Source organism: Choloepus didactylus, chromosome 7 (genome assembly GCF_015220235.1).
Source record: "Choloepus didactylus isolate mChoDid1 chromosome 7, mChoDid1.pri, whole genome shotgun sequence".
Classification (NCBI taxonomy): Eukaryota; Metazoa; Chordata; class Mammalia; order Pilosa; family Megalonychidae; genus Choloepus; species Choloepus didactylus.
In genome coordinates, this window is record NC_051313.1 from 62,998,471 (window position 1) to 63,026,097 (window position 27,627).

At 41.7% G+C, this 27,627-nt stretch overlaps 2 protein-coding genes across 6 annotated transcripts in view; one reads left to right on the plus strand and one right to left on the minus strand.

The window, feature by feature from the left end:
* The window catches only part of ANKRD6 (ankyrin repeat domain 6), a 232,501-nt gene extending 224,539 nt beyond the window's left edge, over positions 1-7,962 (minus strand). For all 5 annotated transcript variants that reach the window (XM_037843501.1, XM_037843498.1, XM_037843499.1 and 2 more), the window contains exon 1: positions 7,853-7,962. The gene's annotated coding sequence lies outside the window, so the exon portion shown is untranslated. The remainder of the gene's footprint in view (positions 1-7,852) is intronic.
* Positions 7,963-22,876: 14,914 nt separating this feature from the next.
* Positions 22,877-27,627, plus strand: part of RRAGD (Ras related GTP binding D) — a 51,777-nt gene continuing 47,026 nt past the window's right edge. The window contains exon 1 of the mRNA XM_037843946.1: positions 22,877-23,527. Within this exon, the coding sequence (XP_037699874.1) occupies positions 23,392-23,527 (136 nt within the window). The 5' untranslated portion in view covers positions 22,877-23,391. The remainder of the gene's footprint in view (positions 23,528-27,627) is intronic.

Below are 27,627 nucleotides of genomic sequence, written 5' to 3' on the forward strand. Positions count from 1 at the left end.
AAGGGGTAGTAACAGACAAGATGGAATTTAACAAAAGATTATGAATACTGAATCTTTATATAATTTTCCTTTCCTTAGTTGCTAGGGTATTAGAATAGTTAGAAAGAAGAAGTTGAAATGGTAGATATGTAACCCATAACATCCTTTGAAATTTGTTCTATAGCTACTTGTTAAATTGTAATTTGAAAGCTGTATCTTTTCGTACATGTTAGGTTTCACAATAAGGAAATGACTGGAACTATGGTACTATAATTCATGATAACTTTGGAAATTTCCTACATATCTACTAGTTAAATCATGCTTTGGAAGACAGTACCTTTTTGTATATATGTTATCCTTCATAATAAGGAAATAACTGAAACTGTGGAATTGTAACCTGTAATATTCTTTGCAATTTGCTAACTAATTGCTAAATTGCACTTGGAAAGTTATCTCTTTTATGTATATATGTTATATTCTACAATAATAAATATAATTGAAAAAGAATACAATGCAGACTTTCCTTAAAAAAAAACTGAAAACCCTAATTCATTGAAATAAGAATATGGATTTTCTGGCCTTGGATTCAAGTTTTAGAATGAAATGGTAATTTTGGTTTATATTCTAGAATGTCAATACACACATACAGTCTTAAAGAACACTAAACAGTAAACTACTCAGGTTCATAATAAAAGAAAATCATCAGGTTAACAATCTCATGAATTCTCCTTGGTCCACAGACCATCAGGTTGATAGAAGGCACCTATCTTCAGAAGAGCAGAGGAATAACTGTTGCCACTGAATATGTGTAATTTCACAGAACCATATTTTCCTTTTAAAAAGCAGTTTTATTGAGATATATTCACATACCATACAAACCATCCAAATGGATCCATCCACCTAAAATACAGTCAATGGTTTTTACTATAGTCACAGAGTTGTGCATTCATTACCACACTCAATTTTAGAACATTTTCATTACTCCAAATAGAAAAACCCCATACCCCTTAGCAGTCACTGTTCAATCCCTCTATCCTTCCCCAGTCCTATATAACCACTAATCTATTTCTGTTTCTATAGATTTATTTATATTTTATATAAAAGGAATCATATCATATGTAGTACTGTTCCTGGTTTCTTTCACTTAGCATAATGTGGTTTTATTAAATTATTTTTTTTTAATTAAAGAAGTTGTAGGTTTACAGAAAAGTCATGTTAAAAATAGTGTTCCCCTTATTGTTGTTGACACTTTGTTGACACTTTGCATTAGTGTGGTACCTTTGTTACAACTGATGAAAGAATATTAAAATAGTACTACTAACTATAGCCCATAGTTTACATCAGGTATATTTTTTCCCCATATACCACCTTATTATCAACACCCTGTACTGGTGTCGTACATTTGTTATAATTCATGAAAGAACATTCTTATATTTGTATTATTAACCCCAGTCCATCATCCACAACAGGAAAACCATAAATTTTTATAAGAAATATTTTGATCTGTCCACCTTATTTAGTGAAGAGGAAACTGAGGCTCTGAGAAAGAAGTGTCTGTGGCCCCACGGTGAGTCGGTGGCCCGGACTTTGCTCAGTTTCTAATGATCATCCAATGTCCTTCCATCATCCTCTCCTTAGAGGTCCTGGCAACCACTCTCCCCTCTCCCCTGCTCATCCAACCCAGACCAGGTGATGGAGAGCAGAGTTCCTAAAGCTAAGACGTAAAAGGTCACAACCTCAAGAGAACTAAATGCTGTATTCACCTTTTATCTACTTAATATATGTAAGGAAAACTGACTTTATTTTTGTATGTATTTTAGAAACATTTCTTAAAGTGTATGCCCTTTACAGAAAAACAAACAAAAAATGGACTTGCCGGTTCCTGCTTAGCAATTAAGATTAGTTTATTTTGGGCTAATTCTCCATTCTTGTTTACTGCTGGCTAACTTCTCCATTAAATCCTTTCTCTCTCTCAATCTCTCTCCTTTTTGAAAATGTTCTTTACTATCAAGGACAGAAATAGTTCCCATAATCTGCATTTTTAGGAAACAATCAGTGATGTACGAACCGAGTTATTAAATCCATTCAGCAACAATTGATTCCCAAGTTTAAATAAAATGTTTTCTTATACACCCTGCCTAATTTTATACAAAAATACCAAGCCTCAAGCCTTACCAAAGTACTTTGTGCCTGGAATATCAGATTCTAACAGTTAAATGGATGCTCAAACTTTCTGAGTCTCAATTTTCAGTTAAAGATTAGCAGACAAAAAAGGGAAAATAATTCATTCCAATCAATGTTTTATTACTTACAAAGCAGTTTTCTACTTTACACTTAAAACTATATGCTGCTGAATGTCAAATATTATCATTCTAACCCTGAGAAAAATTTGAAACGCTTATTCACTAAAAACAAGCAAGGAGAATTGTGTTAAAAAAACCCCCAAAAAAGACAATTTATTAGATGGGCATCAAGCAGACAAAGGGAACAATCAGGAAGAATCAAAATAATTTCTCCCACATGCACATAAATCCAAATTTATACAGAAAAATAAAGACTCCAGCATCAGGAACCAAAGAGACAAAATTATATCTAGCAACTTTACGTTTTAATTTGAAGGTATCACCTATTGTTCTGTATAGGCCTTCCAAAGATAAATTACTGAAAAAGGTAACAGTAAAAATCAACAACGACTACAGTGGGGAAACATCACTACTGAATTTGAACTACTTATTAAACTATCACCTGGTGGCAAGTTATACTTGGGGTCTGGGAAATGGATAGGACAAGAGAGGCAGGTCTATGTTTCCTAAAAGGCACCATTACAGCCATCCATGACATCATTAACCTTTCCTTGGAGGCTTAATAAGGATCACATACTGACACAGATAAGACATCCTTAGGTGTTTCTGAGATTTAATAAAGGTTTCATAGGAAAAGATTATCTGTCTCTAGGTACTGTAAATATATGCATGTTATGGATTGAATTATGTCCCTCAAAAAGATATGCTGAAGTTCTAATCCCCAGGACCTCAGAATGGGACCTTATTTGGAAAGAGGGCTGCTACAGATGTAACTAGGCAGGTCACACTGTCAAACCATCCTGTATGGTCATAAAGTATGACTAGAGTATGATCTCAGATTGGTGTAGGGTGGGTCCTCAATCCAATACGACTGGCACCCTTATGAAAGGAAGAAATCTGGACACAGACAAAGAAGACAGTCATAGGACAGTGGCAGAGATAGTTATGTTGCCACAGGCCAAGGAACATCAAGGATTACCAGTGACCGCCAGAAGCCAGGATGGAGGCACAGAACAGATTCTTCCCTAGAGATATTAGCGGGAACAAGCCTGCCGACACCTTGATTTCAGACTTCTAGCCTCCAGAACTGTAAAATAAATTTCTATTGTTTTAAGCCACCTGGTTTGTGGTACTTTATGACAGCAGCCCTAGCAAACTAAGACTATGTCCCAAATGTTTTGGGGCCTGAAAAGATCATTTAATGACCTTCTCCCAAACCAGGGCACCGTTGGCAAATGAAAGTGAGCATTCCAAGGATGGCTGGAAAAATCGAAAGTGTCACGATATACACCAGAATTCATCTCTGAGAAATGACAAATCATTTTATAATGTAATCCAATCACCACATAAATTATTTGCTAAGATTGAGATTTTAAGCACTGGTTGTTCTTATGTGGGGCAATGATACATCACTATTACTGTACATATATTTAGTATTATTTAATACTCTTAAAGCAACCGTTATCTCATGAGAATCTATTACGTCAGGCCCTTGAGAGATGCTTTTATGTACATTATCTGGTTTAATCTTCTTAATGACCCTGGAAGGTGGGCATTAACCCCCCATTTTCTATAGATGAGAAAATCAAGACTGAGACTACTCCACAAAGAAGCTTGACCTGGAAAGTAAGGCTGTTTCAGGCACACCCCTTAGGAACCAGGATTTCTCTAGAAGGGGGTTTTACCCCAGACCCACAGGTCCCTGACTGTGGACCAAAGCACCCTGGAGTATGCAGCAAATTCACAGGGGGCACCTTAGGATATTTTACATTTTTGAGAGAAACATGACGTACTCAACATGTTGGACACTGCCAAATCTTCTAGCTGGAGGATTCAACATCAGGTCACAACAGACATAGGGGACTGGTGGTTTGATGGGTTGAGCCCTCTACCATAAGTTTTACCCTTGGGAAGACGGTTGCTGCAAAGGAGAGGCTAGGCCTCCCTATATTTGTGCCTAAGAGTCTCCTCCTGAATGCCTCTTTGTTGCTCAGATGTGGCCCTCTCTCTCTGGCTAAGCCAACTTGAAAGGTGAAATCACTGCCCTCCCCCCTACGCGGGATCAGACACCCAGGGGAGTGAATCTCCCTGGCAACGTGGAATATGACTCCCGGGGAGGAATGTAGACCCGGCATCGTGGGACAGAGAACATCTTCTTGACCAAAAGGGGGATGTGAAAGGAAATGAAATAAGCTTCAGTGGCAGAGAGATTCCAAAACGAGCCGAGAGGTCACTCTGGTGGGCACTCTTACGCACACTTTAGACAACCCTTTTTGGGTTCTAAAGAATTGGGGTAGCTGGTGGTGGATACCTGAAACTATCAAACTACAACCCAGAACCCATGAATCTCGAAGACAGTTGTATAAAAATGTAGCTTATGAGGGGTGACAAGGGGATTGGGAAAGCCATAAGGACCACACTCCACTTTGTCTAGTTTATGGATGGATGAGTAGAAAAATAGGGGAAGGAAACAAACAGACAAAGGTACCCAGTGTTCTTTTTTACTTCAATTGCTCTTTTTCACTCTAATTATCATTCTTGTTATTTTTGTGTGTGTGCTAATGAAGGTGTCAGGGATTGATTTAGGTGATGAATGTACAACTATGTAATGGTACTGTAAACAATCGAAAGTACGATTTGTTTTGTATGACTGTGTGGTATGTGAATATATCTCAATAAAATGATGATAAAAAAAGTTATTTGAAAAAAAAAAAACAAAAAAACAAAAAAAAAACATCAGGTCACATTACATTCCCGTTAATAACTTGACATCTTTGCAAAGCTGGGTTTTCAGTGGTTGCTGTGATGAAAAGCAAGTGCTGAGGGAGAATCACTGTGGAACAGGAAATGATACCACCTGTGTAAAATGTGACTCGAAGACTTGAGAAATTATACAGTGCCCACAGGCACACATACCTCATTAGTAAGTAATTGTGGTTTAGAATGATATAGAAATATTACTTTTTTCTCTCAATTTATGTGCATTACTTTTTCAAAAGACTCCTAAATTGACAGGACATAAATACTTTCTAAGTTGCTTGGACATAACTTCTACTAACTACTTAATAAACCTAAAAGCACTGTGAAAAAAATCACTGAAACACTAAAGATGCTGTAAACCAAGTAAGTTTGGGTACCTCTGCCTTAAATCATGAAGTGATAAGAGTTGTGCAAGATTCACTGAGGAGAGCTGTGTGAACCGGAAGAAATAAAACAAAGACTGTAACACAAATTTAATAACCAGGAAAAGAAGAATTTGAGTTAAAACAAGTTTTAAAGTCACCCAGTCTGCTTAATCCTTCAAATCCCATGCAATGTCCCCTGGATAATTTGTCTTTAAAGAAAAAACTTCTAAAACACATGCACGCAAATTACTGTTTCCAGTTCTTAAAGACTCAAGCAAAGCTTTTAAAATTATAGCCTCCAAGCTACACTGAGAGAGAATGGGCCTTCTCTGCACAGTCAGAACACACCCACCAAGCTTGTGCCAGGAAAACTCTGAAGAGAGACTATGCAACCTCAGTACTTTGAGACTTTGTGCTTTATGTGATTTCTATCTTACTCTCAATATACTGCTTTAAAGTTCAATAAGAATGCTCCAAGTTAATGCTTACTTGGAAACTTCTTTTCCACCGAGTTTTTCATATAAGATATTATGAGTGAAAAGCAAGGGAAAAAAATAGCATGAAATCCTGAGGAGTGGTTCCCTGGGGGAAAGGGGAGAAGTGACTGGAATGCTTTGGGGAGGGGTACATGGGTGCTCCAAGGTCCTAGTAATACTCTAATCCTTCTGCTGGATGCTGTATACTTGGGTGTGCTCTTATTGGGTTGCGTTCTTATTCTTTAAATTGTACAGAGGCATTTTATACTTGTCTGCACATATGATATAGTTCACAGTGAAGGTGTCAGAATTTCTATATGGGAGAGCCTTGGGAGTTGGTGTGTGCCTTGTCACTAAGCTGCATTGGATCACCACCACTCTGCTTTTACTTGCAGTATACATTTATATGGAGGGGCTTTGGAGACGTTAATGGAAGGCTGAAGTCACTTTTTGGTACCACCACCAACAAATAAGGAGTTAAATTAACATTTCTTTACTGCCCTGGGTTTATACCTCCGGACATCTTGTAACTAGTTGTTTTCTCATCCCTTTGGCAACTCTTCATCCCTGTTCCACCCTCCCCTCCACACTTACAATTTAGGGGACAGAAAACCTTCCAATTTTAATTTATATTCCTAATTTTTAAAAAAGTCTTTGTTTACCACGTGTTAAACATCTGGTAGGGGTGACACAAGGAAGTTAAGCATATACAGGCCCCACCTACTGCAGGCAAGAACAACCACCATCCTTGCTACTGCTATTTTAAGGATGGGAACAGCTGCTCAGAGTCGGTCACTCCACCACAGGCCCATCTTGAACCCAGATGTGTTTGTTTTCATTGTCTGAATTCTTTCCAGTTACATTGGTCTAACAGAGAATACTGAAACATGAATATCATCATTCCATAGTTTCACAAAAAATGCCAGACACTCACGAGCACTATGCCATGCATTTTACTTGCATCATTTCATTTAACTTCCACAATGCTATGAAGTTCACAGTTATCAAAAGCTTAGGTTTAAAGAGGTAGTTTTTCCAAAGTCGCGCACCTAACAAGCGGCAGTCTCAAGAATCAATCCCATGACCACGAAGCCGGTCTCATCACCACCACTTGAACCATTTCACTATGCTACAGGGAAAGCATTCCTGGCTAGCTTTACGAAATTCAAGTCCCTCTTAAGTCTCAAATAATGCTCTACTTCCCCTCCCCCAATCTATTAAACCCCCAAGACAAGTGTCCCTCGGCTGACTTCTGAATCCAAATCAGACAACGCGCTCGCTCCCTCGACTCCAGGAGATGCCATTATCAACTCGTTACAGAGCTTAATTCCAACCAGAGCAGAGCTGGGGTTCCCCCGCAGGGTCTCAACAATCTCCCGGGGGCGCGAGAACAGCGCCTCCCACCCGCCCTGCACCCCTCGCAGTCCCCAGGGCGGGGGTGTGGGGTGGGGCCAGGCTGCCGGCGCGTCGAGTCAAGTCACTCTGAGCCCGGCCTACGAGCCCCCGGAAGACCCGGAGCGCAAGGCGGCAGGAGCGGACCCCTCCTTCACACCGGAAGACCGCCCGCCGCCGCAGTGGGGACAGATGCCTGGTGACCCCCGCCCCCACCCCGACTTTCTTCAAACTCTTTGAGCTCACGCGTCAAAGGAGAGGGGTACGAGCAAAGACGAGAAAGTTCTCTAACCCCCACCCCACCCCGCTCAATGTTCCATATTCTAGGGAGGCAAAGGGGAAAAGGAGGTGCTCCAGGATTTCCCGGCGGCCGCAAGAAAGGGGGCAACGCGCTCAGTCTGGATCCTCTCCCCAACCAGACAGCGGTCTGGGGGAGCCGAGGGAACAGCACCCCCTACTCCCGACATCTCCCTCCCGGGATCAGAGGCGCCCCGGGAGGTGCGGGGAGCCAACCCTCGGATTAAGCGGGCGAGCGGGGCGGGGGAGGTCAAAGGGACCCGGCGAGGTCTCACCCTACCTTTCTCTCCCGACCCGGGCGTCCGCGCCGCAGGGACCGATGCTGGCAACAGGGCGGGGGCCAGGGGGAGACGAAGGGGGCGGGTTCCGGCTGGCTCCGGCGGCCCCTGGGCCTCGGCGCTGCCCCGCGCCGCCGCCTCCCGCCGCCAGCTCACCTGGCCGCGCTCGCCGTTCCCGCAGTTACCTGTGGCTGAGCCCGTTACGCGCGGCAGCCCGCAGGGCCCTCCGCCAGGCGCTCCGCCCCGCCCCACCTGCGGCTTCTAAAGTGGGGCCGCAGCGCCCCGCAGCGGTTGACCAGGGGCATGGCGGCGGGGACACGTCGCCGCACCAACCCAGGCCCGGCCGGGCTGGGAGGTGGGGCCCGCAAGGCCCTGGGGTTGTCTCAGGTGGGCAGCCGGCTCCGACCTGGGGCTGCTGCCTCTCCGGCGTCAAGCAGCCTCCTTCCCAGGAGTAGAAGGAAAGGGACCTATAATGGGGTGAGATTATCCTGGCAAGGGTGCCAGGAGGTTTACTGGAGGGACAGAAGAGCTGGGAGGAGAAACCTCCAATCTTCAACCGTATTCACTTAATTGGACCGCTTAGTGGAAGCCGAACAACAATAAGATCGAATGATCCAGAATTAATTAGGGCAGCTGGAGAGAGGTAAGGGAGACTTTTATTACAGACAGCTGGTCTGCAAGTAACCAGTCAGGAACCTTCCCATATAGACTGGGCAAAAGCTTAGAGCCTTCCTTATCACCATATTCTTATCACACTTTACATACCATTATCTCAGTCTGTTTTTGTCTATTTTCTTTCACATAGTAAGCCCTCGATATAATTATTGGTGAATGAATGAAACCTCATTCAACCCTGTGAAAAGAATGACAGGTATCTACCTACTCTCAAGGGGCAGAGAGATGAAGAGGGAGGGGAATCCCAGAATGAAATTGTAGTCTTCCTGAGGCTTGGATAAGCTCATTCTGAATCTGGTTTTCCCATCCCCTCTGAAGTAAGCCTGATTTCGAAGGGAAAAGAAACATGACGATCCTTCCCCCCCCCCCCCCCCGATATTTGTCCCCCTCTCTCCTTCAGGACCATTATTCCAGGCAGGAGAAATCCAATCAACCCTCAACCCCTGCCCACACCAAGGGAGGGTAAGTGCTTGATTTTCCTCTACTTCTTTGAGGAATGTCCCCAACCCCATAGTCATAGCTGCAGTTTTGCTTGGTCTGAAACTTCATTTGTGAGTTTCCTTTGACCTTCTTCAAGTTGGCTCCCTATCCCTGCCACCCCGACCTGGAGCTGTTAGGTCCACAGCCTCTTCCTGGCCCATTAGTAGCTCCAGATTTCTCTCCAGACTAGTCACCACTGGGCTCCATATGAGCCCCCAAAGTCAAGGTATGTACACGTGACCTTTCAGTGCAGTCATTCCTCTTATGCTTTTCCAGATTAAGTTTTCCTAGCTAGTCTCTTGAAGAAACTTCCAAAGATGCCAAGTGTTCCATTCCTCTGAGGCTTTTAAAACATCGCTACAAAGCACAGTGAGGTGGGGTTTTAAGTTATATTTGTGGACAGTCAGAGCATTCATTCATACATTAATTCTGCTGAAAGAAGCAGAAAGCCCAAGCCAGCCTGCAAGACGTGTGAGTGCTCCTGTGAGCTGGCTGGTCTGTGGTTGTTCAGGAACTTGATTAATGGGAATTCCTGATAGGAGAGCCTAGTGAGAGCCAAAGGCAGGTGGTGGGTGAGCTGCTTAGAGATCTTGCCTGCTGATCTCTGAGTGGGCACATAGTCTTTAGGCAGCAAATGAAAAGACTCCTTAATCTCCCTGTCTGTGAGGATGGTGCCCAATCACTGCTTCATTCTTGTCCCTCTTCAACTCAACCACAGCCAGTCTCATATATTTACCCCATAACCCACTCCTCTGCTTCATGGGAAAGAAGTTTATTCTGCAAATGATAATTTTCACTGCTATGAGAATATAATCTGCCCATAATCCCAGCAATATTGCTTTAATGAATTGACTGCAGTAGCTATTTTTCATGTCATTAGTTTCAATTCATCCTTCAGCCCACCCATTCTATCCCCACCTCTCCACTGCACCTACTTTTGGAAAGGTTTCCACTAAGTCAGAGCTTTCCATGTGCCCCTCTATGATCGTATTCTCCTTCTCTTCAAGAGGAAACCAACATCCTGAATTTTGTGTTAATAATTCCCTTATCACATATATATGTCACCTAAATGCTACATAGTTCAGTATTACCTTGTTTCAGAACTTTTTGTAAATGAAATCATCCTGCGTGATTCCTGCACATCTTGTTTGTTTCTCTCAGCATTGTTTTCTGAGATTCTGCTATTCAATTACTCTGCTGTATAGTATTTCATTGTAAGAATATACCACAATTTATCCAGTTGGACATTGAATTTGCTCCAGTTTTTTGCTGTTACAATGTTGCTATGAACATTCTTGAATATTTTTCCTGATACATGTGTGCAAGAATGGTTTTTTAAGGATATATTTCTAGAACTGGAATTTCTAGATCTTAAGATATATGTGTTCTAATTTACTAGGTAATGCCAAATTATTTGCGAAACTGGTTGTACCAATTTTCACTTCCACCAGCAGTGTATGAAGGTTCCTGTTGCTTCACATCTTTGCTAACAGCTTTTTAAATTTTTGCTGATTTGTGGGTGTGAAACCATGTCTCATTATAGTTGCAATATATATTTCCCCAATAACTAATACAGTTAAGGATCTTTTTAAATGTTTTATAACTATTCTTGTTTTCTCTTCTGTTAAATGGTCATGTATTTGGCCCTGTTCCATGTGTTTTGAGAAATACTTCCTGACCCCAAGAACATACAAATATTCTCCAATATTTTCTTCTAGAAGTTTTAAAATTTTGCCTTCCATGTTTAAGTACACATCCCACCTGGAATTTATTTCTATTCTCAGATGTATTGCTAGAGATATCTAATAATGGGTTTCCATGAACATATGAGTCTGTTTTAGGTCTTCTATTTTATTCCATTTGCCTAGCTCGGTGCCAGTACTATATTGCCTGAATATCTGTGGCTTTATAGTAAATCTTGATTTCTGGTCATGCAAGTCTTAGTTCTTATTTACTTCTTCATCTTCATAAGGATCTTGAGTATTTCTTAACCCTCTGCTCATCCATAGATATTTTAGAATTAGCTTGTCAGTCTCCACAAAAAATTTAGGATTTTGATTGCAATTGCTCTGAGCTTATATGGTGAATTGCATTATTCATTTACAATAATTTGTTTCCTTCTCATCTATAGGTAGTGCAGCTTTCCCTGTCCCATTAATTTTAGGCTTTGGCCAGTGGAATGTGAGGGGATGTAACAGACTCCACACTGGAGCAGGAGCTTTAAATATGTTATGTGGTTTAGTGCTGCCTCCTCCACCCCCACGCCTAACCCCTTTAGCTTCTGCTCTGTGCCATGAGAATATCATGCCCGGAGAATGGCTGTTCCTTCAGCCTAGACCCCAGAATGAGAATGCACGTAGAGCCAAAGAGAGCTCTGCATAGACACAGAGTCTGCAGTTCTCTTGTAATGGGAACAAAAATAAATCGTTTGCTGCCTGTGCAATTTGGGGATAATTGATAACTTTATGATATTAAGTCTTCCTGTCCATGAATACCCCTGACATGTCTGTCCTCTTATTTGGATATTCTTTAATGACTTCAATGAGTTTACTAATTTCCTCTGTTTGCTGAGATTTATTTTTAGTTATCTTATATTGTTACTATTAAAAATTATATCTTCCCTAAAGTTGCTTTTTGTACCCATTTTGTTGCTGCCAGTATAAAGAAATGCAAAAATCTTTGTTAATTGAACTATTCAGCAACCTTGTTGAATTCTGTAATTAATTTAATAAATTGTCTGTAGATTCTTGAGTTTTCTAGGAAAGCTGAACATTTCATCTGCAAGTAATGAGAGTTTTATTTCTTCCTTTTCAATCCTTACCTTTTTCTAACTTTTATTTTAAGATAATTAAATTCACAGGAAGTTGCAAAAATAGCATATAGAGGTCCTGTCTCCCTTTCACTTAGTTTTCCCCAAGGATTACATCTTATATAACTAGAGTACAATATCAAAACCAGAAAATTGTTATTGTTACAAACTGTGTTTGTAGCTCTGTGTAATTATTTCACATGTATAGCTTGGTGTAACCACCACCACCGTCAAGGTATAGAACTTTTACACCACCACAAAGAGCTCTCTCTGCTACCCTTTATATCTATACCTGCTCCTGCCTCTCATCATCCCTGACTGTGACAACCTAATCTTCATCTCTATAATTTTATCATTTCAAGAATGTTGTATAAATGGAGTCATCTAGTATGAGATTCCATTTTGAGATTACCCTTTTGACCTTTTTTTATTCAGTATAGTGTCCTTGAGATCCATCCAAATTGTTGTCTGTACCAATAGTTCATTCCTTTAATTGCTGTGAAGTATTTCATGGTATGGATGTACCACAGTTTATTTAGTCATTCACCTAGTGAAGGACATCTGAGTTGTTTCTAGTTTGGGGCTATTATGAATAAAGCTGTCATGTACATGCATGTGCAGGTTCTTTTATGAACATAAAACTTTTCATTTTCTGGGACATATTCCCAGGAGTATGGCTGCTGGGTTTTATGTTAGTTGCATATTTAGTTTTTTTGAGAAACTGCCAACACTTTTCTAGAGTGTCTATACAGTTCACATTCCTATTAGAAGTATATGAGAGATCCAGTTTCTCCACATCCTCCCACAATTGTTTAATTTAGCTGTTCTATTAGGGACGTAGTGATACCCCATTGTGATCTTTATTTGGCTTAATTTTGGCCCTATTGGCTAGAGGTGTTGAACATTTTTTTCATGTGCTTATTTGTCATGCATATTTCCTCTTCGGTGAAATTCAGTGAAACTACCTAATTGGATTGTTTGTTTGCTTTTACTGTTGATTTTTGAGAATTCTCTACACATTCTAGATATGAATCCTTTGTCGGCTACTGGTTAGTGGATATTTTCTCCCAGTCTATAGTTTGTCTTTTCGTCATCTTAAATGTATCTTTTGATAAGTCCAATTTATTGATGTTTTTTATGGCTCATGCTTTTGGTATCACAGTCATTTTTATTTCTTTTTCCTGTTGTGAAGGTTTGAAGCTGTATGTACCCCCCAGAAAAGCATGTTCTTAAAGCTAATCCATTCCTGTGAATGTAGACCTATTGTGGGTGGGACCTCTTGATAGGTTATTTCAGTTGAGGCATGCCCCAGGTGTGTCTTAATCCTCTTACTGGGTCCTTTATAAGAAGATAAAAGACAGAGAACACACAGATAAAAGCCCCAGAGAAGCTCAGAGAAAAAAAAAATCCAGAGAAGCTTAGAGAGAAGGACACACAGAAGCTATAAAAGAGAAACATGCAGAAGCTCAGAGGGGAAGTCACAAAGCCAGAAGCTGGAAACAATGAAACCCAGGAGAGAAGGGAGAGACAGCAGACCCACCACGTGCCTTCTCATGTGACAGGCGAGCTGAGGATGCCGGCAGCCTGTCTTCAGAGTCCAGATACCGTCATGTTGATGCCTTGCTTTGGACATTTTCACAGTCTCGGGATTGTAAAATGTAAGTTAATAAATCCCCATTGTGAAAGCCAGCGCATTTCTGGTATATTGCATTTCATCAGCTTTAGCAAAGTAAAACACCTGTCTTACTGTGCAGGCAAGGATCTCCATGCCCTGTGGAATAGGAGTGGTGATAGTGGGCATCCTTCTCTGTTTCTGATTTTTGCACCACATTTTTTAAATTATGGGGAGATATATATATATCACATAAAATTAGCTATTTTAACCATTTTAAGTATATGATTCAGTGACATTAATTACAGTTATAATGTTGTGCTACCATTACCAACATCCATTACCAAAATTTTTTTATCACCCTAAATAGAAACTCTATATATTAAGCAATAACTTCCATTCTTTCCTCAAACTCCTGGTAACCTGTAATCTACTTACTGTCTCTATGAATTTGCTTAATTGAGATATAAGTGGAATCATACAATATTTGTCTTTTATGTCTGGCTTATTTCACTTAGCATGATGTTTTTAAAGTTCATCGATGTTGTAGCATGTATTAGAATTTCATTCCTTTTTATGGCTGAATAATTTTCCATCGTATATATATGCCACATTTTGTTTATCCATTCACCTGTTGATGGAAACTTGGGTTGCTTCCATGTTTTGGCCATGGTGAATCTGCTATGAAGATCAGTGCACAAGTATCTGAGTCCCTGCTTTCAGTTTTTTGGGGTATATACCTAAGAGTGAAATTGCCAGTAATTCTGTGATTACCTTTTTGAAGAATGACCAAACTGTTTTCCACAGCAGCTACATTCCCACAAGCAATGCATGAGGGTTCCAATTTCTCCACATCCTCACCAACACTTGTTATTATCTTTTTTTTTTTAATAATAGCCATTGTCCTGTGTGTGAAGTGGTATCTCACTCTGGTTTTGATTTGCATTTCCCTATTGGCTAATGATGTTGAGCATCTTTCCAGGTGCTTTTTGGTGATTTGTACATCTTCTTTGGAGAAACGGCTATCCAAGTCCTTTGCCCATTTTTTAATTGGGTTTTTTGTCTTTTTGTTGTTGAGTTGTAGTTTTTCTTTATATATTCTGGATATTACACCCTTATCAGATAAATAAATAAATGGTTTCCAAATATTTTCTCCCATTCTGTAGGTTGTCTTCCATTTCCTTGATAATGTCCTTTAATGCATGTTTTAGTTTCATCGTTGCTAAAGTAAATACCATGCAATGGGTTGGATTAAACAATGGAAATTTATTGGCTCATGGTTTTGAGGCTAGAAGTTCAAATCAAGGCATCATCAGTATGGTGCTTTCTTCCTGAAGACTAGCATTCTGGGGCCAGCTGCCAGTGATCCTTGGTCCTAGGCATCACCATCACAAGGCAATGCATGTGGCAGTGTCTCCTGGCCTCCCCCTTCTCTTCCTAGTTCCATTGACGTTCAGCTCCTGGCTGCTGCCTCTGTGACTTTCTCTCTATCTGTCTGGATTTCATTCTTCTTATAAAGGACTCCAGTAATAGGATTAAGACCCATCCTGATTGAGTTGGGCTGTACCTTAACTGAAGTAGCCTCATCAGAATGTACTAATTACAATGGGTTCACACCCATAGTAATAGATTATATTTAAGAACATGTTTTTCTGGGGTACATAGCTCCAAACGACCACACCGCATGTAAGTTTTAAATTTTGTTCCTGATATTAAACTAATGATTTTCTGATCTGTTACCCCACTCACTTTCAGTTCCCAAGGTAAAGGGACCATGTTTATCAGAATGTCTTTGGCTGCAAAAAAAAAAAAAAAAAAAAGAAAAACAGTGTGCCTGGTGTGAATGGCTTAAACAATAAAGACATGTAATAACTTACATACTAAAAATATCTGGACCTAGGATCTTTCTATCATACTACTGTGCCATTCTAATGTATTGGCTTTTGTCTTTGGCTTGACATCTAGGCAGGAAAAAGAGGCAGATCTTCTCACTGATTTCTCTTAGTCAGGGAAAAAATTAATCTCAGTTGTCCTTTAAATATATTTTTCTTACATCTCATTGGCCACAACTGGGTCAAAAAGTGTGTGTGGGAGTGGGTGTTGAGTACCATTCCTAGCTTAGACTGATCATGATTCAGCCATGGGGTCTTGGGGTTTCTTTCCTGAGTATATTGATACCCAACAACATTCAAACTTTTCAAACTAAAGATAAAGTGTGTGCAGGGTGGGGTGGGGTTGTGCCATGATCAATGTCTGCCTGACGTTTGTTTAACTTTGTATTCCCTGTGACTGACAAATGAGGCACATGGTGGATGTATTTGGAGGTTTCTGTCAAGCTTACAACACTTCTTTAAGAACTGCCTCCAACCTATAAGCCTAGTAGACCTCAGAAGACTGTTTATACCACAGAATTTGCCCCCAGCCGTCGTGCAACAGACCGTTAATTCTGTCAACATATATTTATTGAACATTGATCACCATCAAACTACCATGCTGCACTAGAATAGAACATGAGTGGTGTGCCCTGGAATTGTACTTTATGGAGATTCTGACCACTATACTAACCACTTGGGATAGATCAGTGAGCAAAAGCAGATGGTCCTAGCCATGAGGGAGTCTAGTGGTGAATACAGTTCTCAATCAAATATTAAGTTATAGCTGAGCTAAATACTCTGGAGAAGTAGCACATGGTGCTATGTAAAGTGTGATAGGAGAATTAGACTAGGAGTGGACCACTCAATCAATCGAATCTTTTGGGAATCAAAAATAACAGCTAACACTTTATAGTGTTTACTGTTTTAAATGCTTATACATACCTTAATGGATTTAATTCTTCCCACAATCCTATTGAGGTATGCTTTCATTTCCTAGGCTGCTCTAGCAAATATCATGAAACGGGTTGACTTAAACAATGGGAATATATCAGCTTACAGTTTTGAGGCCATGAAAATGTCCAAATCAGGGTACCATCAAGGCAATGCTTTCTTCCTGAAAACTGGCTAATGGCAACCCTTGGCTCTATATGGCAAGGCACATGGCAGCATCTCCTGGTCTTTCCCTTCTCTTCCAGGTTTCGTTGATTTCAGTTTCTTGCTTCTGTGGCTGTCTCTGTCTCTGTCTCTGTCTCTCTCTCTCTCTCTCTCTCTCTCTCTCTATTCATTCTGTTTATAAAGGACTCCAGTAATAGAATTAAGACTCATCCTAAATGAGGTTGGTCACACGTTAACTGAAGTAGCCTCATCAAAACTTCCTATTACAATGGGTTTACACTCACAGTAACGGAATAGATTTAAGAACATGTTTTTCTGGGGTACATACAGCTTCAAACCACCACAAGGTATATAATATTATCACTAATTTAATGATTAAGAAATTGAGGTTCAGAGAAATTGATCCAGGTCACATAGCTGGTTACTGGCAGAGCTAGGATTTGAACCCAGGTATTCTGTTTCCAGATCCAGGGGCAGTATCACTGGGACTGGGAGGGTGGGGCACACATCTCTCGCCATCTTGTGGGAGAAGCACAGAGTGCCAGTTCTCATGCAGAGAGAATTAAGTGAGAAGAGCAGAGAGAAGCAAAAGTGAAGTTCCTCTTCTTGTGGAGCCTCAATTACCTCCTGTAATATTCTGAGACACCTTTAACAGGATCCTCTACATATGACATAAGTTCTGAGTTTCACTACCAGATGTATCCATCCATCAATCTATCCATTCATAAAGGGTATATACTGTGTCAGTTAGGGTATGTTCTGCTGCAGGGTTCAGAACACCCCACCTTCAGTGGCCATTTATCCCAGTGTGCAACACAAATAGCATCATTTTCTATGTGTGCCGTGCATGACCTGACAAGATGGGGAAACATTGGCTTAAGGAATGGACTTCCAGTTTTCTCATGAAGTAAGATGTTTGGGGGTAGCCATTTTCAAATTTGGATGTAGCAAATTTCTGTCTATTTTTCTATTCCCAGAGTGCTGGTTTTTTTATTTTAAACCTTTTATCTCATGGTTGCAAGATGTTTTCCCCAATTTTTGAATACCACCTTCTTACACAACTGTGTTCAAAGCAGGAAATGAGAGGACTCTGAGTCATCAGCCTCTTTTATCAGGAAGCAATCTCTTTCCTAGAAATCCCACGGTAGGAAACCTCCTCACATCCTACTTGCCAGATACATGGGAGCCTGGGAGTTTGAATATTTGGCTTTTCCAGTCCCTACTTTGCAAAACCCACAATGAAGGAGGGGTTTGGGAATGGTTGGTAAGTAACCCATTGTCAATGTCTATCATTTTTGTTATTTAACATGAAATGACTTGTACAAATGACAATTCCTGGATTTCATTCTAGTGGATTTTTAATAAAGTTTTTTGTCTCGGCGAAACCACCTTCCTGTATCATTGAATATGTAAATTGCTATAACTCTCCCAGCCAAAGCAGGGGTTGCCAAGCCCCACCTGATCTGCAGACATGCTGGAGCATTTATTACCTCTGTTCTGCTGACTTTGCTGTGAAGAGCTTTCTGCTCATGTTATGGACACCATTTATATCAGAAACTTGTCCTTTAAAATTCGTATGAACAAAAAGTTAATTTTTAAAAGTCCGTATGTAACAATGCAGTCTCACTAGTTTGGGACTTTTCTAGGATAATTATAAATGTCATTTTTAGTTCATTCCTGGCTTGCAGTTGGAAAACTTCATTGCTTATTCCAAATATAATATAATAGACATCCAAGAAATGATCAGAATTGCAGGATTAGGAGCGACTGCCCAATAACTAGAATGTTGGAATTCAGGGAACTTGATTTCCTTCACACCTCAAACTCTGTTCCTATCTCCATCTTACTTGTCCTGATAACCGTATTAGCAATCAAATTTGGTTGCTCAAACCAAATGCCTGGAGGAGTTTTTCCTTAGGTCTTTCCCTGACCACCCACATCAAATCCATCAATAAATTCTATCCATTCTATCTCCAAAATTTGCCTAAATTCTATCTACTTCTCTCCATCTCCACTATCCTCACTCGTTTCTCTCTTGGACCACTACTGTGACAGCCTAACTGTATTTCTGCTTTCATCCTTAGTCCCCTACAATCCATTTTCCCCACAGCATCCAGAGCGTGTGCATCAGTTATCTACTGCCTTGCAACAAAACCACCTCAAATCTTAACAGCCATTTTATTTGCCCATGATTCTGTGGGTTGGCTAAGCAGGGATCAGCTGGAACACCACATCTCTGCTCCATGTGGTATGGGCTCGGCTTGCTCATGTAGAAGGCTCTTGCCTTCTGTGCTTCAACAGAGAATTATTAGCTTTAAATACATATTTTAACATGTGAATCCCAGGCACAATGACATCAGTTGCCTCAAAATACCCTCAGATGCAAGATGCAGGTTGTATTTAATTGCTTGCCCTATTTAGGACTGCAGTTACTCTGCCTAAATTGTACAGGTTTCTTTTAAATGGCTCCTGTGCTCTTTGTCACATGACATCTTATTGGTAATAGGAAAATAATTCACTGAAATATGGACACAAACCTCTGGCCTTTGAAATTAAAATTTTAAAACAAAAATACACTTAGATTTTATATTTTAGCTTAGCACATAGTACAATATAGCCATACATACCTTAAAGGGTACTAAATACTTTACTATTTATGTTCCTAATAAAAGGAATGATGACAATAAAATATTTTGTTATGACAAAAAGTTTTCTAACTTTTATTAGTTAGGAGATTTTCCAATTTTTTTTTCTTCTGGTAAATCATGTCAGGCTGTCTGAGTTCTAAAGTAGTTCCACCATCTACTCCATGTGGCACTTTCAGTAAATTGTTTAATCTCAGTTATCTATTATGTGGGAGAATAATAGTGCCTACTTAATAGGAATATCTTGATGTATATATTGTTTTGGTATAGTGCCTCTCATGGTAAATCTCAGTAAATGGTAGTTGGTTAATTTTTTTTTATTGATTTACCTAAGTCTTTTTTTAAATGCATTTTTTTAAAATTGTGAACTTTAACATATAAACATAACAGTGATAATTTTCAAAGTACAATTTAACAAGTAGTTAGAGAGTAAATTTCAAAGAATGTTATGGGTTACAGTTCCACAACTTCAGTTATTTCCATTATTGTAAAAATAACATATATACAGAAAGGTGTTAACTTGGTTAAATTTTAATGGGTGATAAACAAGCTCATCTTTCACAATGCTATAAGATGTCTAAAAGTTATGTTTTTCTAGAAGGTAGAGTTAATAAAAATAAAATAAGCATTTAATAGTTACTGTATTATAATCCCTTCAAATCTTTAGTCAGTCCCGAACTGATGATGGTATAGAAGTAAGAGTAAGAATTATACTCTCTTGTATGCTAGTTCATTCCTGGTTGGTCATTTATAGCTCACAGTTCATATTTACCTCACTATGACATTTCCCAAGATTTAACATAAGTAGAAAATCTGATCTCTATCTCTTCCTGAATTTTCTCTCAAAAGTATGCCAAGTCTGTATGGACACCTCACCATGTACTTCCATCTTCCACTCTTCCTCTCACCCGTTTTGACTTCTTTCACTCATTCCATAAACACTTCTACAGCATCTATCATGTATAAGGTAACTTTCCATGGTTACATGCAACAGCAAAAACCATGGGTAGCCCAGAGACCAATCCTCACATTCTTGAGAACTCTCTCCCAGGGAGATATCCACAGACACAGCCTGACCTCTGGGCCAGAGCGTGGCCAAGGCAGCAGCTAACTCACTGAGCAGAGCCCACGCTGAGTTTCTCAAAGGTTTCTACGGTTCTTTTAGTGTTTTTTTCAATTTATATTTAAATTCTGGGGAAAAAAAAATCCCATACATAAGATTTTTTTTTAATGGAAGAATTTCTATTTCTAAGATAATTTTCCACATATCCCTTTCTTTTGAAAGCTGACAGTTGTGAAATAACAACAAAAGAGAAATAGTATTTTTCTATGCTGTTTCTCAAATTTCTCAAACTTTATCAATATTATATATTTCTGAAATGACAGTGAATTAGAATATTGTAAACCTATATTTGATTCTCTTAACAAATATGGGGTAAGACAAAATTGAGGACTTGGCTTTAACTGAATTTTTGTGGGATTTGTTCCTTTTACTTATCTCAAATAATGGTCTAATTCTCAAATATCTTAGAGTATGCTCCCATCTATTGCCAGGATTTCCCCCTAAGGTGTTGTTCCGGTTTGCTAATGCTGCCATTATGCAAAATACCAGAAATGGATTGGGTTTTATAAAGAGTGTTTATTTAGTTACAAAGTTACACAAGGTAAGGCATCAACAATAGGATGCCTTCACTAGAGAAAGGCCATTGTTATCCAGAAAACCTCTGTTAGCTGGGAAGGCACGTGACTGGGGTCTGCTTGTTCCCAGGTTGTTTCAAAATGGTGTTCTCCAAAATGTCTGCATCAGCTTCCAATGGCCCTCTTCAAAATGTCTGTCTCAGCTACAGCAGGACAATTTACAACCCACCTCACCGAAAAGCCAGGAGGGAAGAAATGTTTGGTGATCCTCTGCCTTTCCCAAGGAGACACCCATACCGGTTTGGATGTATTATGTTCCCCAGAAAAAGCCATGATCTTTTGGTCCAATATTGTGGGGGCAGACGTGTTAGCGTTGATGAGGTGGAACCTTTGGATTAGGTTGTTTCCATGGAGATATGAAGGTTTGGGATGATCTCACACGTAGCTCTCTGCAGTTTAATTCAGACTGGGCTGGTGGGCTAGTTTTGAGATAGCCTAAAATTCTTCAATCCATTTTGGGAGAGCCTTCTTCCTTGCGACTTACTTTACAGAATGGATGGAAATAGTCATCATTTATTGAGCACTTATCTTACTCTTTTTGTGTCATATAATTCTCCTAATAACTCTTGGAGGGTAATGCTGTTTTACTGATGAGGAATCAGATTTAGAAAGGTTAAGTAACTTCCTGATGAGAGTAAATAGAGCCTGTTTGTACTGATTATGCTAATTACCCACCATCCCATCCTGGGAACCACTGTCTGCCCTCCCTACCCAGTCTGTTTATCCTGAGGCTAAACAGGATAAACAGGGTTCCAGGGCTACTTTGCTCGCTGACTTCCAGTTGGGTTTGGCCAATAGATGGCACTTATAGGAGAGTACAGAGTGAGAGGAAAGAGAGGTCAGGGTATTTCTTTCCACTGCTGCCCTCTTGAAGTGAGGTGATCTGGCAGCAACTGCTTTGCAGCCCCTTTTCAGGACCCCAGCTCCCTTCCTTTACCCCTACAAATTTAGAGGTAATAATCTCTTCCCACTGTGTGGATTCCCTAAACCCTGCCCACATTCTTGTAAATTGTCTCTTCCCTTAAAATCTTTTCAGTTAAACATCTCTGCCTGTGCATCTCTTTCTTCCTGAGGAGGACCTTGACTGACACAGTTATACCAAGTTATATACCTCCATTTGGAAAATCCCAGGACCTATCCACTTAGAAGCAGCCACAGCCTATATACCTCCAACATGCAGAACTACTAAAAATCCAGGACATAAGTCATGATTTGCTAGAGTGAGAGCTTCTCCAGGGCAGGATCACTGCTCTGAGCAGCCTTGGACCTCCACTTACCGACTGGGCTCAGCAGAGGCAGCACCCTTGGACCAGAAGAGCTTCCAGCCTCAGCTCCCTTCCTCACTTCTCCTCCCCCACACCACCTGCTGAGCTGCTGGAACCTGTAGAATCTGGATCACCATGCCAGCCAGCCGGTTTATTTTGTATTGTGCTTGATAGAAGGAAGTTCATCCACGTGATTTTTCGCAGTACTCAGAAAGGGTGGGTACAGTATGTCCTGTGGTGAAAAGCTTGTGAAGGAGAAATGCAGGTTTTAGACTCACCCCCTCATTGCTGCTATTCCTATCTGAGACACCCTCCTCCCCCTCCATAAAAATCTTGAAACATTTTATTTTGAGATGTGGGATTACAGTCTGTGTAGAGACATGAGGAGGTGGCACATGAATAACCCCTGAATGTGTTATACACCTGAGACCATTTCAAAAACTCTGTAGAAGATTTATTTTTCCGTCTAGTCAGCCGCGAGGCATGCATTTCTTCAGAAACGTTTACATCTGGGTAGGCCTAATTTTTTAGTATTCCCGATGGGAAGCACTTTGAACCAAAACGCACATTAAAAGGCAGCTGCTATGGAGACTGCGCCTCTGCTGAACCTTTCTCTCCGAGTTCTCTTCCTAGGGCGCTTCAGCATCCACCGGGTGTCCTCGGCACGCTGCTTGGGGGTGGAGGCCTGGGCACAGCGTGACGGATGGGAACAGCCCGTTTGGCACCGGAACCAACGCATTGGATTGAAACTGGAGACGCCGCCCCAAGTGGGGGCACCGCTGGCTTGTGAGTGTGTGTGTGTGTGTGTGGTTTGTAGCGTGTGCAACCCCCCTCCCCCCAGCTCGCCCGCCTGTGCGGAGAGCACGTGCAGCAGCAGCCCCTGGGGGCCCCTGGCGCGCAGCCGCGGTGGGAGACTGCGCCGCGTCCTGGGGGCCCCGTGTTCGGGGCGTGTGTCTGGGCGGGTGAGGGGCGCTGCACGGTGCTTTCCTCGTGAGTGAGTGTGTGTGGCCTCGGCTGAGCGCCCCGCCAAGCGGTGCTTGCGCCGAGGCGAGAGCGTGCGCACCCGTGCGGTGTGTGTGTGTGTGTGTGTCAGTGTGTCAGGTGACTCGGGTCACGCAGTCTCTCTCCCCCTCCTCGGTGAGGAACTGCCGCGCTCCGGTTGACTCCTCCGCCAGCAGGCGGGGCGGAGGAGGGGGCTCCCGGCGTGCTGGGAACCGCGGGACACAGACCTGGCCCCCGCCTTAGCTGTCTCCCACTAAACTCCAGACAAAACCCAAATTCAGAAATAGGTTGCGGGCGGAAGGCGCGGAGGATTGGCCCCCACCAGGGACCCCCGCCGCCCCGGGGACGGCCGGCCCGCGGGCACTATGAGCCAGGTGCTGGGGAAGCCGCAGCCGGAGGACGACGAGGAGGAGGAGGAGGATGAACTGGTGGGGCTAGCAGACTACGGGGACAGACCCGACTCCTCCGACGCGGACCCGGACAGCGGGGCTGAGGAGGGAGGTGAGCCCCCTGTTCCCCGCCCCGCGCGTCCTCAGCCCGCGCCCCTTCCCTTGCCCTTCCCTCGCCTCGGCCTCTTTCCGCCCCAGCGGGGCCAGGCACGCGGGCCGCCGACTTGGAGGGGATCCAATGGAGTGGAGTTGCGGGGAAGTGTGGGGGTAGGGAAGGGCGCCGGAGGGGCGACCGAGAGCTGAAAAATAGGGGAGCCCCATAGTAGCGGAGATGGAGGGAGGAAATGCAAAAAGAATGCGTGCTCTCTGGCCCCTTCCAGGGCACATCCCTCCCTCACCCCGAGTTCTCCGCAGGGGTTGGGGTTGGGGTTGGGGAGGAGAGAGGAAAAGGAAGCGCCTGGCGCACCCTGGGACCTCTCCTTGAGGGCTGCTGTTGGAGCCAGGGTCAGATATCGTGGCTAAAAAAGGCAGCCGGCTGCAGTGTGACTGGCAGGGCCGTCGGCAGCTGCGGGTGTCAGTCTTGCTTCGTGTGGTCGCGGGAGGGGTCCTGGGCTGCCCAGGTCTGTGGCGTGGGGGGACCCGCGGGGAGGTGGGGGAGGCGTGCACAGGTGATCCCGGAACCGCCGAGTGGCCGCGGGTTTCTCAGGATCCGGGCAGATACGGTTGTTAGGACACCTTATCTGCGCTCAGTGTCACCACCTGGGCTTGTCAGTTTGCTCGGGAGTGAGCGCGGGGCGGGGAAATACATTGCTACCGAGAAGCAAACTCGATTTCCTGTTCAAGAAGTGGGATTTAGCAGTCGTTCAGCCTGTGGGGGCTTCTTGCATTTTATTCTTAAAGCCTAAGGAAGCTGAGGTTTTTAGGATTCCAGAGAAGCTATTTTTGTTTTCCTCAAAAGCAAGATAAAGATCCTCTATTGTAAGGTCACTTGAAAAAATAAATAGAATGCGAGTGTTAAACATATCTTGGTGAAGCTGTGTGCATTGTAGAGAAAGACATAACTTTTTTTATGTTTCACATAAAAAAATTGTGAGAGATTAAAGTACCTTTGTGACTTGTTTTTTTTAAAGAAATTTTATTGAGAATTCACTGAATTTATTTTAAATTCCTTACACAAAGGCTTTCTCCCAAGGATATTCTTCTTTTTGTTATTTTACGTATGGTAGGCTGTACTTTCTATGAGTCAGAAAGAGAAGAAACTTAACTCAGCCTTGCGCCTGACAGATGAGAAAGCAGTTTTCTCAAGTCGTCCTCTCTCAGTGTCCTGTCTGCATGTAGAATTTGTGCTGAGTCCCCATTTGTTTAAATTCATGCATGCACCTGTGGGCTTCCCTCTTCTGCTCTGTTTCTAATTGGTCCCACAGTTGAGCACATTGGCCACATTTTTTGTAGAAAAAGGCTTTCAACCATTTTATTGGAGTCTCTAGAGCTACCTTTCGTAATTAAATTGTTCAGTCACTTCATTATTATTCAAATTGCCTTGTTTAGCTCTTCCCAGATTCTTAGGAAACTCCTTAGATTTAGAAAGGGAATGTATTTGCAAAGTATTTGAAATGGTAAGTGTACAACAGGGTTAATGTGTGATACTCTTAAAAAAAAAAAAAGAAAGAAAAGAAAAGAAACCACATCCAAGAGGAAAAGCCCTGTTATTTGATGTTGTCTGTGGGTCAGGGGGTGGTTCTAGAAAAGCATGGGACCTGCTTATTTATTTTGCAGTTCTTGATGAGACAGCTTTTAAGATTTGATTTGGGGGACTTGAAATTGAAGTGCAAAGCCCTGCTTGAGGGATGGAATTTCCTGAGCAAAGGGCTTCTTGGAGGCTCTGCTCTGCTGCCAGCCTACAGGCAAACCCACCTGTGACTTTGATTACTTCAGTAATGAAGTCCTCAGTGTGGGTTCTCATGATCAACTTGGAATCTTGCTATAAAAGAATTGAGTACAATTATCTGTTAAGAAGAGACACATATTAATATTTGCTCTGGCAAACACTACTTAAACCTGGCTTCTCCTGGGCCTGCTCTAGACGGGTTTCTATGTCTCAGAAGGCTTCCTCTACTATCTCTTGGCTCCTCTTCTTTCCAGGTTTTTCTGACTTTGATTTTGGGATTTAGGCCTTCGGCAGAATTTCTCTCAGAACAATTGCTTTCTAGAGTAGCAGAAAGGTACCTTAGGGATTCTGGCAAGTACTGACCTTGACCACGGTCGTGCCAAACGGGGAGCTATGTTTGGGGGTATTGGGAGTCGTGACTTCTATTTCTCTGGCATTCAGAGGACTGATTTCTGGGACCTCAAGTTGCCACCAAAGGGTCATCCTGATTTCTAATGGGCCCTGTGTACATGTTGCATTATAATCCTGTTTTATTTTTGGCAAAGTGCATATTTACCTACTCTCAAACTTTAAAACAGAACATGAAAAAAAATGGACTTGTTTATTCTGAGAAAAGATGGGTATAGGCACCCTTTGAACCATGAGCAAATGCAAAGCATTTCTCTAATGAGCCCTCCTTGGGTTAGTTCTTGGGCTCACATTGGGAAACCTGGGGCTTTTTCCAGGAGGCTCACCAGGTAAGTTGCAAAGTAGTTTGTCAGGTGCTGCATGGTTTGAAGGTGCATGTAATGTGATTTTCGTTTCCCTTAGTCTTGTAATGAAACCTCTGAACTGTTTTTTTTTTTTTTTTTCTAAGTGTTTGTAGGTTTTCCTACATTGTGCTAAGTTTGAAAATGTATTGCAACTAAGGAGAGACTTAAATGCACTTCTGCTCTGGCTTCCACTCCAAATTTTATTCATAAATAGGTGTGTTCCTGGACACTTTAATTCTGTCAAGGACAGATTTGGGTACCCTACCCCCACCCCTTTCAGGGTAGTTAATCAGAGGTAAGGTAAGTCTCTCCTTCAACCTCTAAACTCTGATAAAACTCTAGAGCAAGACGGCAATAATTAAGCCATTAAAAACAATTGTGCAAAAGATAATGATTTTTTTTTAGAAGCGTGACCTTTAAATCTTTAGTAAATTACTCTATTTTTAAAAACTGTAGTAACAAGGAAAGCAATGAAAAGATGATATTGAATCAGAAGGTGAAAAATTTTTTCCCTCAGAGTGCCTCCCATCTTGACTAAGGCAGCTGCCCACCCACAGTCTGGCTAAGTGTGGTCTTTGTTTCCATAGCATCCTGTGTGTTCCCTTTGGGTCTGAGGAAGTGACAGTTTGGGTAGTTACTGGATGCATGAAAGCTCCAGGGGGTCAGCAGGTGATACTTCCTGATGGGTGTAGATGGAGTGAACCCAGCAATTCACTTTTCTCTATTAATCGTTAGTCGCGGCATTTTTTCCTCTTAAACAATTTAAAAATTATTGGTGCATTCATCTTCTCATTATCCCTTGAGAGTATGTAGAAATAATTATTCTCCTGATACTGAAACCGTGGTTCAGAGATGCCAGGGGACTTTTCTGAGGCCACATCATGAGCTAAAAGTGAGCAAGGTTTGAAAGAAGGTCAAGTGCATGGTGTGTGGAAATGTAAATCCTTTTCCTTGTGATTCTGTTTGTCAAAAAAAGAGTTGGATTGACTGCAGTCTTGGCCACAGCTGCTACCCTCTTGGGTTTCTTTGTGGCCCTGAAATGCAGAGGTACAGAGCAGTTGGAATAGATGGAAATACAAAATAGTTAAAATGATTTGACCAAGGTCACACCTTAGACACAGTGTTGTTCAATTAACTATATTAAGGGGGCATATTTTTATAATGGATCCTTTGGGGTACCTTTCAAGGTATCATAAAATTTTAATTCTCTACTTTTATCAGAAATCTTGTACATTTTAATATTAGAACCAGGAATAGAGGAACCTAATGGAAATAAGGGCAGAAACAATGAGTTCTGGAGTTCTGGATTAAGGATGTGGTTCTGAGTTTGAAAGACCATCTTTGTCAGTCCTGGATATGTCTGCCCCAGAGTTCGGCTGCCCTGCTCCCCTGAGCAGTTGTCAGCGGCATTCCCTACCACAGCTACCTCTTTCTTGCTCATTTTTGTTACTTATTTTCTTTCTTTTCTAATCTTTCACTCTTCTTGTGGCCCTTCCTTTAAAAAAAAAAAATTATTGTGGTAACTGTATTAACACAAATTTTCCCATTTTAACCACTTTGGTTTATACAATT